The 12,290-nt window shown below is 39.3% G+C and overlaps 1 protein-coding gene across 2 annotated transcripts in view; it reads left to right on the forward strand.

The window, feature by feature from the left end:
- The window catches only part of GALNT15 (polypeptide N-acetylgalactosaminyltransferase 15), a 30,364-nt gene extending 21,355 nt beyond the window's left edge, over nucleotides 1-9,009 (forward strand). For both annotated transcript variants that reach the window (XM_069007226.1, XM_069007227.1), the window contains exons 8-11: nucleotides 1,647-1,778; nucleotides 2,798-2,899; nucleotides 3,744-3,884; nucleotides 4,788-9,009. In XM_069007226.1, coding sequence (XP_068863327.1) covers nucleotides 1,647-1,778; nucleotides 2,798-2,899; nucleotides 3,744-3,884; nucleotides 4,788-4,934 — 522 coding nt within the window. In that variant the 3' untranslated portion in view covers nucleotides 4,935-9,009. The remainder of the gene's footprint in view (nucleotides 1-1,646; nucleotides 1,779-2,797; nucleotides 2,900-3,743; nucleotides 3,885-4,787) is intronic.
- The last annotated feature ends 3,281 nt before the right edge of the window (nucleotides 9,010-12,290 follow it).

Below are 12,290 nucleotides of genomic sequence, written 5' to 3' on the forward strand. Positions count from 1 at the left end.
GGTGTGAGCATTAAACAGATGAATGAGGCTCTTCCCAGCTCTCTTCTACTTCAGCCACCACCTCTTTTGCTCCTCTTCTTGGGTGGCTTGCATATTTAATTTACAAGCAGTTTCCTTTCAGGTTGGTTTACAGGGACAATGACTTTCTTTACATTATTTACACCATTTATTTGGCATCAAATGCAGACTGTAACTAGTGTGACAAAATGAGATTTACTGCCATTGCCTTCTTCAGCCAAAGCAGAGTCTCATGAGAAACATCTCTTTTTAGGGGAAGCATTTTAATTCTCTCTTCCCCTTTTCCAGGAAAACCTCTAGAGGACAGGTTTGTGTGGTGCAGAATTGCTAAACTTTGTTGTTATGGTTATTGAATCTAAGACTGACACTGAAGTCTGAGGTTCTCTTTAACATACTGCAACTGTTGAGCTTTGCCTGTGGAGTTTACAAGGGCTGGCAAACAGTGCCACATGGAATGATTGATCCCTGCCTTTAGAGACTGATATGTCACCTTTGATCTCCAAGGCCCTTCATTTGTCAGTGTTTTCCATGCTGCAAAGTCCTTTTCTTTCTTTCTTATGGATATAGAGAAATAGCTGGTCTGAGAAATAGTTATTTACAGGCAATTCTCTGCTTACGTTGCCAATTTTAATTTTTGACGAAGAAATCCAGACCAGTTTCCCGGAATCTCATCCCAAACTGCATTTTTAAAAAGTAGAAACATGAAAGGGGAGATATACTGCTGGCAAGAAAGAGGAGAGTTTTAAGATGTTTTTTAGATGTTTTTAATATTTGGGCACTGAGATTTTTAGAAAAGTGTTTTGTGTGGTTTTGAAACTGAAGAATTAGACATGTAAGTGCTTAGAGGTGTTGAGAACCCTGTTAGTCATCATTAGTGCTAAATACCCTCAAATATTCAGACTGTCAGTCCTTTGCAGTGCAGATGCCTGTAGCTGCACCAAGGGTTGAAGGCATTTGTCTTTTTTCATAACAGAGTTGCTGCCAGGAAAGTTGAGAGTTGATATTGTGTCTTTATAATTCAAGAAAACAGAGAAATCATAGGGAAAGTTTTATGCATTTATAGCTGTAAAACACCTTTTTTCATTAGATTTAGTAACTGTCAGATAATAGACAGATAATAGGTAATAGACTATATTTTGGGCTAAATTCTGTCATCACGTATTCCCTCTGATCATAGAGGACTGACAGTAACTGGGCTGTTAAAGGCCAGGAAATTGAGTTTTTATCAGCGGGAAAAATTCTGTACTAAACAGCAATCTAATACAATCCCACTGAATTTCAGTGCAACAAGTATCCAACTTGGTCCTGACTTTTTAAAATAAAAATACGACAAAGACTGACTTATCTTGCAGTATAATAATCATTTTTAGAGGAAATACTTATCTTCACAATGTATGCTGCTTCTCATAATGCCAGACTTTGTCTGTTTTAGCACAAATTTTGAGGAAGGCTATAGCTGAACCTCCCCCTTTGCATACTCATAAGAGATATGTATCAATAATTATAATATTCAGGATAGAAAAGGTGGTAAAAATAATTCCTGTGAAGTAATTTCCACTCCTAGCATCTCTAACACAAATACACCAGTAACCCTGTAGCCCTTATGCTTTCCTCCTTTCCCCATAAAGGCAGAGAAGCCAGACTGCACTGAGCGCCTTCAGCTACAGAAGAGACTGGGCTGTAGAAATTTCCAGTGGTTTGTATCAAATGTGTACCCTGAACTCTCCCAACTTGGAGACACACCAAGATTCTCTGGCAAGGTAAGAGAAAACACACTATAAGGAATGATCTCTTTTTTTGCATTTGTTCAGTGTCACTTCCATGTCCTGAATACTTGGTCCAAACAGGCAATGCAGCCAGGGTGGGGGGAGAAAGAAAAAGAGAGAGACAAAGAACTGGCCCAAATTCTCACATAAATGTTGAAAATCAGCCGGGAACTGAACCCAGAGTGTCTGACTCAGTTCAGTGTCACAGCTCAGAGGATCCTAACCTTAGGTTCTTCAGGTGCCATTAGTAAAGGAAAAGAACTGTGCTGCCTCATGCAGAGGGCAACACCAACAGCAGCTGAGATATCTCTGTGCTGACCCACGTGCACAAAGAGAAAAAAGCATTTCTTCAGTCCTGCCCTTCCCCAAGGACAGAAGTGATATATCGACAGAAGACGAAATATTCTTATGTCTGGAGGTTTTTTTAAACACAGAGTTGATAATTATAATTCATTAAATATGAATTTATTCCCAGCAGCCTTACTGGAAGGGAGTTTCCCCCAACAAGGCAACAAGGTCTACCAATTAATTCACACTCTGCTATCTGTAGCCAGATTTTACTGTGTCATTTTACTATTTTATCTGCTCTTTATTTTCAAAGTAACTTGAGAAAAGTGTAAGAACTGAGTGTGGATCACAGGAACTGTCACGTTTCTTTTCTTCTGGATTATCTTATGTTTTTTCTGACTACAGTGTCCAGTTGAGTGCAATTTTCCACCAGCATAAAAATTTTGATAGCTTTCTTTTAATTATCATAATAGTTAAACCCAGAAGTGGATCTCTAATTTAAACAAAACTCAGTGGGTAACACTGACCCTTGGTGAAACTCTGCCTTTTATATCACATCAGTTTGCAAGATCAATATGCAAGATCAAGTCTGAAAGAAAAAATATAGTGCCTGATTTATGAACAAAATCACATATCATAAAGGGATACAATCACAAAACTGTTAGCTGAAGGATATTTTGTTTGTATCCAATTGTGATTTATTTCAGTATAACGTTTACTTACAGCTTTACAGTACTGGTGTTGGCTTCTGTGCAGATTACAGACCTGGAAGAGCCACTGCAGAAGGCTCTATTGAACTCTCCCCTTGCAGTGACAGCCTCACCCAGGTAATGCATGCTTTGAGTACCTCGGCACTGTGTCAGATCTAGGGAGCCATGCAGAAGACAGGCACTCCAACATGTGAGTGGCTGGGTTGACACTAGTGGAAATTCTGGTGTGTTCAAAATTAGGCATGTGCTAAGGCAACGATGCCCACTCTTCTACAGCAGAGTGCCACTTGAAAAATGCCAATGTCCCATGTGTCACTGAGGCAGATACCCACACTTTGCTCCAGAAGACATCATGTTTAGTATATTTGGTAGTGTCTGGGGAACAGAAAGCCTGTGAGCAAAAAATATGTAAAAGTTCCAGAATATTGGGGATGGGTTTCCCCATTAGTGACTAAATGTGAAGATTAATGCTTAACTGCAGTCTAAGGCAGGAGGTAAATTAATGTAGACTCCCAAGCTGGCATTAATCTAGCAAATTCATGCAATAAGAGAAGCCAAACCAATACAGACTGGCTGCAGATATTTACTCCAAGTCCCATGCAAGTTTTGCTGCTCACTCTGAGCTCAGGATAAGCTGCAGGCACATTTCAAACTGCAGCGTGTGAAGACACTGTGAGAAACACCCTTCTGTTCAAATATTTATTTAACTGGAAAATTTTATGACAGGGTGGGTTTATGTTACACATAATCATAGTTCACAAAGCCCTTTCTTAGGTAAATAGTTATGCCAAAATTAGCTAGCAGGGAGGACTGCTTTGAAGGGTCAAGGCTGTTGGGTCTCTGTCACTCATGTTTGGGTTGCATCTTAACAAACATGTACAGGAAATTGTCTTTAGAATTAGCATTTAAAAATGAACTGGGATCCATCCATCACTTTTCAAACAAACCCTCCCTTTTCCAGCACTTTGAATATAACAGCGTGAAGGAAATCCGGCTTGGTTCTGCTCCGCTGCTTTGCTTTGATGTCAGACATGGGAAGGTTATCCCTCAAAACTGTACAAAGGAGACAGACAGCAGCAACCAGCACTGGGATGTCCAGGAGGTCAGTAGTGGCTGTGCCATGGGGGAAAGGCAGCTGATGGTGACTGTGGGATCACTGTGATTTCAGGATTTGTGTGTGAGGAAGGGATGAGGTATTTGAAGGGCATGTTTCACTTCTGTACCTTTTTCACCCAGAAAAATTAGGATGTCTCTTGCCCATTTACATTGTCAATGTGAAATACGTTTGGTTTAGAAATACGAACTACAGAAATCCTACCTAAATTCCTATGTCTTACTGGCCTTATAGGAATAGAATCAGAATCAGGGGTTGTGAAAATAAGAGCAGGGCAAATCCTTTCCCATTTCTTTTGTATTGAGGAAGGGTTTGAAAATCCTGACCCTTCCCAAATGAGGGCCCTTTGTGAAGCTCTTAATGGGAATCATTAAATTTTCTCCTGCATTGTAAGAGAAGAGAAAACTTCCTATTAGAAGAATTCACTGTTTTTCAGTGAACTTCACCCAGCAGAGCACAAACTTCTCAGCAAGACTGAAAAATGTCATGCTCTGGGACAGCCTAGGAAAATAGCAGTTACTGTAGTTGTAGAGATGCAGCAATCATCTGGTACAGTTTCTACTGTAATTTGGTTTGGTTCCTAAGGGAAGCACTGGTCCTTATGAAATGTTATGGCCTGTAGTACTGAGGTTGATGCTGATTACAACCTGTAGCCATAGGGAAAAAATAGTGGTGGAAAAGAATTCTGGACCTACCACTCGTGTTAGCTTCAAAAGGAACTACGAATATTCACCACAAAGCTAAATCCAGTCATTGTGTTTGGAGTATTGCGTAAAAAAATTTGAACAACCAGTCATTACTGGTGAAATTTTCTTAAACATGGCCTAGCTTTTACTGGAGATCCTTCATTTCTAATTTTTTCTTTCTTTCCCTTCTTCTTTCATCTTGTAGAATGGAATGATTGTCCATGTCCTTTCTGGCAAGTGCATAGAGGCAGCAAAGAGTGAAGATGAGAAGGACTTGTTTTTGTGTGCATGTAACAAGAATGCAAATCAGGTGTGGCAATTTGAACGTTCCCATGGGCTACGTCAGAGATGATGACAGGTCTCTGCAGAGGTCAAGTCTCCAAAGTGTAACATTACTTCTGCTTGGGATTTAAGATGCATTTTCTGCAAGGACAAGAAAGATGTTTGTGTTTGCTGCAGCATGCAGGGAAGTCAGGAATGTCTCTCATTTGAAAGCCTGGCTCTTGGTTAATCCAGCTCTAGCTAAAATTTCTATTTTTTCTGTGAAGCAGGGAATAGAGAGACTGTGAGAATCAATAAATTCTCAACTCTGCTATTGCAGAAGGCAGTTAAGTTTGCCCTTTGAAGGAAACATGGAAAATTGGCTGCCAGACAGCTTGTCTTCAGCATATTCTATGACTTCTGAGGATACAGGAAAAAATGTGAGACTTTTGAAACTGTAAGAGGAAGCCAGCCAAACTAGGACAGGAGTTTAGCCTTGTTTTACAGTGCCCTCAACTCATATAAAACAAAATAGGTTTTGCATGTATAAAAGTAATAGATGTTTCCACATATAATAGCAAAAATTTTGTTTTCCAATTAGCCTGAGCCAAATTTCTACTCTCTGTGAGATTACACAGAGCGTAAATTAACAGTTAATTAGGCACTAAATGCTCTAATTGACTTGGAATACTAACAGTCCTCAATGTTTGGCCCACCCTTCCTTAAATCCTTGTCCACAGTCTAATTTGGATGGGAGAATGAGACTGAAATATTAACAATTTGTTGTTGTTGTTGTTGTTTTAATTATATTTAAGGACAACTCCTCAGGAAACTTTTGTGGTAGTAAGGAGGGTAACAACTTCTCTGCTTATTTGGGAATAGAAGGAATCAGCAGCATCCGTTTGCTCTTGTAAAGCCACGGGATGAGCTTATTACTATTATTATTATTACTATTATTATTACAGTAACAGAAGTACTGGCTGAAAACAGCAAGTAAAGGGCAACAGTTTCAACAGTGGCTACCTAGGAAGAAAATACTGGTTTGCTTCCATTTGCTTGCACCCTGAGTTAAGTCTTTCAAGCTGTCAGTTTTAGCCAAGACGATTGTGTAGATTCTTGCTGTCGTGGGTCTTCAAGATGATCTTGAAAAGACCAAATTTTCTAAAGAAGCTTCTTCTGTAGAGCCTCCATTGCTGCTGACCTGCTGTCTTTCAAAGGAGTGAATGAGAGATGAGGTTAAGTAACAAGAATGGTCTCACACAGTATGCACTAGCCAAGCAAACTTCCACTTCAGTACCTCATTAAGGTACTGTCCATTTTGAAGATAAAATCAGTGATGACAACACTTTCCAAGAGCCTGCTAAGACAGAACAAAGATTTGGGAGTCTTCCCACATCAGCACCACATCTGATTTATAGTGTAAATCAGTTATAGTCCTATGTATATATTAAAGGAGAATGACATCATTAATGAAACTCTCTTAGGTTTTGAATTCTTTTCAAGAGACAGAAAATTGTGAGGTTTTTTAAATGTACAGCACATTGTTTAGACTTTAGAGAAAGGAAGGAGTAACAGAATATTCTGCTCAGAGCCTTCCAGTCACCTGCTCTCAGTAAATCATAATAAATTCGTACCAAGCATATAAAATTGGTTACAACAGAAGACACAAAGAGCATTCTGTGTTGTGTTGTCCAAAACATCTCCCAGTGTCTAGCTGTCTGCCTGCTTTGAGTGCTACAGATTCTACACTGTGTTCAGGCATCACTCCAATCATCTTGATTACCACTTATGCTTTCTTTAATAGCATCAGAATCTATTACTACTTCTGCTGTGTCATTTAAAATTCCCGGTGACATTCTGGAAATTGCTTTAATTTTCAGCTGAGAGGATGGCAGAAACCTCTTCCAGAACACCAAGTGATCCCTGACCATTGCCCAAATTTAGGGTGAGAAAAGAGAATTTTTTAATTGCATAAAAGCTGAGTAAAATGCTTTTTTTAATGACATGTGATTCCTTTATTTTAAATTATAAGTATGCCAGATTTTTTTATTATGTATTATTTATTATATTTTGGACACTACACTGGGAATATAATCCTTCAGAATTTAGGTAAATGTTAAAAAAATGTGTATACAAATATGGTAATTGAACACAAGTGATATTTATCACAAAGAAGAATGAAAATATTTTTTAGAGGGGAAATGTTTGGAATTAAATTTCAAAGACATGGACATCTTCATTTATACTACTTTTTAACATAATGATAAAAGCCTAGAAAGTAAGGTTTGCTGTAGATATATGTACAATAGAAAAATATGTTACCTAATACCTCTTCAAAAAATAAAATGAAAATATATGATGCAGTACCATTTAGAAAATAATTGTTAATACACTTGTTTCACTTAGAGTAAATGTGTGTTTGGTTTCCAAGGGAACTAAATTCCAGAGCATGGGCCAGAAGGGAGCTACAAGGTGGTCTAGGAGGTCTCTGCACTAAGGCAGCCAGGGGACATGGATTGTGGAGCACACTTCCCTCTAATATAAACATAACTTAGTACACACAAATTTAAAAAACCAAAGGCAAAGCATGTATCCCTGTTTTTCCTAGTTTTTCTCCTATACGCCTTTTAAATGAATTGGTTGCTTGTACCAATACTGTTTCCTCATTGTGGTCATTTAGGCTTTGCCCCTGTGGTTAGATCCAACATCTAAACTCTTCTCCTCATGGAACTGGGCTCAACAAAGAGTGGTGGCTAAGGATGCTGATATGTTTTCCTCATTTTTACCTAACTTTCATGCAATACTAGCAGACAATGATGCTTTGAGCACCACAAAACATGGAATTACTTTCAGTTCTGTATTTAGACAAGGTCAACATTTCAGGTTCCGCTAATTCCCAGTGACAGGAGAAAACTGTAAGGACAAAATGTTTCATGCAAGAATGAAGCAGTTTAAACTTTGACGGCCTCTGAAGCAGAGCCTCAGGCAAGAGCAAAGGAATTCCAGCATAACACGAATAAATATCTTATAGTGTAACTCCACCTGTTTCTTTGAATTGTGCAACCCAGGCACAGTGAGTGCTTTGAGCCAAACCCACCCATGAAGCTGAGCTAAAAGGTCAGATTCAAGAGCAGGTCACCTTTCGGTGACGGTCCTTACTAAACAGCCTGGTTTATTCCTCTCCCAGCTCATGGTAAATGGAAGAAAATGAAGACTTGAAATATTATTCAAAGTACTTTTAAACCGAGCCCCAGTTGACGCAGTCAGTGTTGGCCCTGGGGCTGGCCATTGGGGTTTGTCCTGTTAGGTGAGGTGCCATCACTGACACAGAGAAACAGTAGCAGCATTTCTCTCCATGTGTTAACCTGAAGTCTAAATGGGGAAGGAAGGTTTATCAACCTTCATGCTAAATCCTGTAGCACAGAAATGTTGAGGGTATCTCTCAGTCCACGTGTAAGTGCTTCCAGGTCCTCCCTTGGAGATGTTCATTGAGCTGTAATACTGTCTGCTGATTAAAATGCAATAGCTTCCATTACTGATCTCCTCAGGAAGGAATGGAGCTATATTCAGGGATCCAAGACAAGAACAGTAACAGCCTGGGTTTCCGTAACAGCTGGAAGGTGACATGTGAGTGAGAGCTTTCAGATTCTGACTTTATCTCATTTTATCTCCAGCAGTTTGATTCAAACTGCAAACATATTGGAAGAGAGTAAAAAAGAAGTGTTTTGCAAATAGGTAACATGTTTTTAAGTTCATGTTTTTAAGCTATGCAAACTGCACGTGTCTGCCCTGAATAAAGTGTATCAGTGAACAGAAAAATGTATTTTTATTTCCTTCATTGTGTTATAATTTCTTAATGCCTTGTTTTCCTCATGCTGCAGCACAGCTAGTCTGCAAAAAACCCAGTCGGAAAGCATCCAGTGGCAATACCCTCATTTAGCCATCACCTGACAGTCTTACAGAAATGTACAGGAGGACTTGCCCCTGCCAGCATCTTAGAGGGGGCTTGATTTTGCAGACCTTTGCCATAATTTCCACTGGTTTCATTAGAAAGGTCTGAATAAGGACTTCAAATGTAGAGTCCCTGGAAAGCATGAACTCTGGCATGCCCTTCAGGCAGCTCACAGCTGCTTATTCACCAGGTGGTTTGGAAGGATGTTTTGGAAAAACAATCTGGCTACATGACTTGAGATAGCAGCCATAATGGTTTTGCTATCTTTCTAGCTGCTAATTTTAATTTTTTTTTTTTAATTAGCTAGAACTCTTGGGGATTATTATGCTTTAGACACATGGAACAGGATTCACCTCTGTTAAATGGGGCTGCCTGAACAGTAGTCACAACTGAGGTAGTTGTCTAAGTTTCTTCTACTGGTGAGCAGAGAACACTTCCAGAGGTAACCAATGGCAAATATTCAACCAATATGGGTAAATCACTATCTAGAAATGCTTGCTTTCTCTACTGATTAGGGAGGGATTCTTGATGATTAATTTGGATGTCATGTATAAATTTTTAACTGGAGTTAAGTGGAAGGAAAATAATCCCAAAGGGTCCCCAGGCTAAAATCATTTCCAGGAGCCCAACCCCAGTGCCCAGCTCTTCCAATTCCCCCAAGATCTGGCTTCAGGCACAGAGATGACAGCCAAGAACAAACTTGCTACCACCCGCAGTTTCCTCAAATGAGTTAAATCCAACAGCACACTTTTCCAAGACAGCTTCTTTGTTCACAAACTGAGAGACCCCAATGTGTAGGATGCTGTGTTACAGCATGACCTGGTCCCAAAGGAATAAGAATTTAAATTTTCAGAAGTGTCTCTATAATATTTTTAAGATGTTAACTCTAATATTAATAATAAATCTTCTATATCTTTCTGCTGAGTAGGCTGGAAAGCTGCAGCAGAATTTTCATGGCACAGAACAGATACAGGTGCCGGGATTGTTTGCAAGGTTCTTCTTAGCTTGAACCTAAGTTACAGGTAGACCAGCCTAAGTAAGGGCTGAATGCATTATTCAGTTTCTAAGTAGCTGTACAGTGACCTTTTCTAGAATCCATGACCTTTGGTAATACTATAATGATATTTATTTACACCAATGGTAATTTTGTGTTACGAATTGAGAAAAAGGTGAAAGTAATCAACTTTTTAAAAATATGCATAATATAAAAACACCAAATATATTTTAAAATATCTAACTTATTTTGTGCAATTACTCAAAAGATTGCTCCCACATTTATTAGTCCCTCAGTCTTACAGACTGGTAACAAATAATCTAATAATGTCACTTATATTGTTACAGGCATAAATGAGCTTTAAAGGATTACATCCTTTACTATTGTATTTTTCATGGTATTTTTTATTCACTTCTTAATATGCTATTAGGCAAAAACTGGGGGTTTTAACAGCCTCTTTTTTATCATTTAATGTAATAATTACACAAAAAATTTAATTGCAGCTCTGAAAGAAAATCAACTGGTACTTTGATGTATCAGGAGTTCAAGATGGAGAACATCAGATATTTATATCTGAGTACAAGCCATTGGAAGGCTGCTTCTGTCAATCACCCTTTATACATCTAGTTTGGGATTACTCTACAAACCAAAAGTGGTCAAAAGCTATAGCCAAACCAAAATGTTTGATGTAAAACAGTCCTACAGAGACAACAGGTCATTGCATTACTGCCACCCTCTTTTGCTTTCCCTCTTATTAGCACACAATTTGCCTGCTTAGAAATCAAGAGCCCAGCAGTGAACAGAGTTTAATAGTCAAAATATTTCAAGCGGGCAGACACATAAAACTCATCATGTCAATTAAAAAATAAGTCTTGCAGGAAATTTCTCATTGGACAAGTTGTCTTATAAACCCCTGGCTTTTTGTTGTCTTACCTAGTTTCTCTATGTGTCATACTCATCAAAAACTTACCATCTGTGGTGCCAAGAGCTGCCTTCGCCTACAATCAGTCAACAAACCACAGAGCCTGGAAGACCACTTAGTCTGGCTGAGCACTGGTGCTTCCTGAGCTCATGCAGCCCAGCTGACGGATCCCTGGCTGCCATAGCAAGCTCCCAGACAGTGGCAAGAGCCATTTCTTCAGGGCAGTTTGCTGTTGATTCCTCTGTTTGCAGAAGCAAAGGAAACATTAATTTCCTAGAGCAGCAACCTGCGGTCAGTCTGTGGTGTCTGCGTAGATTCGCACACGCACAAGCCCAGGAACAGAGCCTGGTGCTGATGCTAAGGAAATAACTTCTGGTTTTACATAAACAATGAATGGTTTTGGGTCCAGCTCCTGCTGTTGGAACAACCTTCTGCGTGCAGCCCGTGACAGAACTCTTAAGGTTCTCTAGTGCCAAGAACAACTCTTAAATCAGCGACAAGAGGAAAGGGTGAAACAAAATAGGTCTTGACACTGGAAAAGAACTTGATAAGCAAAGTAAGAACAATGAGACCATAATTTGCTAATTACAAGAAGATGTCCGTCTTCTCTGAAAAATATACAATTTTGGCAGTTTCATTCACGATTAGATGTAACATGATGCTCAGACTTGGCAGACAGTGGTGATTCCATTTTGAGGAGTTTCCAAGGTTTCTGAGTTTGGTTTCTTGTGGAACCAGACCCACTGTTTTCTCTGCTCTCTGAAACAGAGCTGGGATGCTCACACAGGCAGTGATGAAAGAGGTTCCCCAGGCCAGGCTGCCCATGACAAGGTGCTGGGTTCTGCTTCCTTGTTGCCCATCACAAGAAAGAACCTTTTCCTCTGGGCTGTCTTGCTTTCAACACACTGGCAAATTTTGGTAAAAAATTATTTTTCTGGACCTTTACTGCCAGCTCGTGTGAACATGTCTACAGCAATTACGTGCTAGCAAAGACTGCAGACTCGGCAAAATGAGGAAAATCAATATTCGATTCTTAACAGAGAACAGAGAACAGAAACAGAAAGAATAAAGAGGCAAATGGGAAAAAGTGAATTTCATTTCAGTTCCGAAGTACATCTGTCCATTTCTTTTTATGGCATTGGAACACAGCAGAACAACCCAACTAGGCTACTACAATGACAGCAGCCTCAGGTTTCTGTTGCAAGTACTGGTTCCTAATGACATGCCTGACAGGGAAAGGCTTTTTTACATTTTCATGTGTAGAACTGAACATATTTGCTTCCTGAAGTGGGAACAGTGAAAAAGGGAATGTGGACGGCTCATTGACATGACTGTCAACCTCAGCAGCAGAACTGAACCAAGTACATAAAACGAACAGTTGAGAATCTCTGATTGGAGTTCAAAGTTAGGCCACTTCTTTTACCAGCAGGTGTTGCTGCATTTAATAGCAGTTAATTACAGAAAGGGTTTTGAAGTTTGTGAGGTAATTTTTAAAAAAACCTAAGTCTTATTCGCAGTCTTAGGCCTCTGTAACAGTGTCAGATATTATGCGGTTCATGTTGATGTAGTGATTTAAATA

This window comes from Aphelocoma coerulescens, chromosome 2, assembly GCF_041296385.1.
Source record: "Aphelocoma coerulescens isolate FSJ_1873_10779 chromosome 2, UR_Acoe_1.0, whole genome shotgun sequence".
In the NCBI taxonomy this organism is placed as follows: domain Eukaryota; kingdom Metazoa; phylum Chordata; class Aves; order Passeriformes; family Corvidae; genus Aphelocoma; species Aphelocoma coerulescens.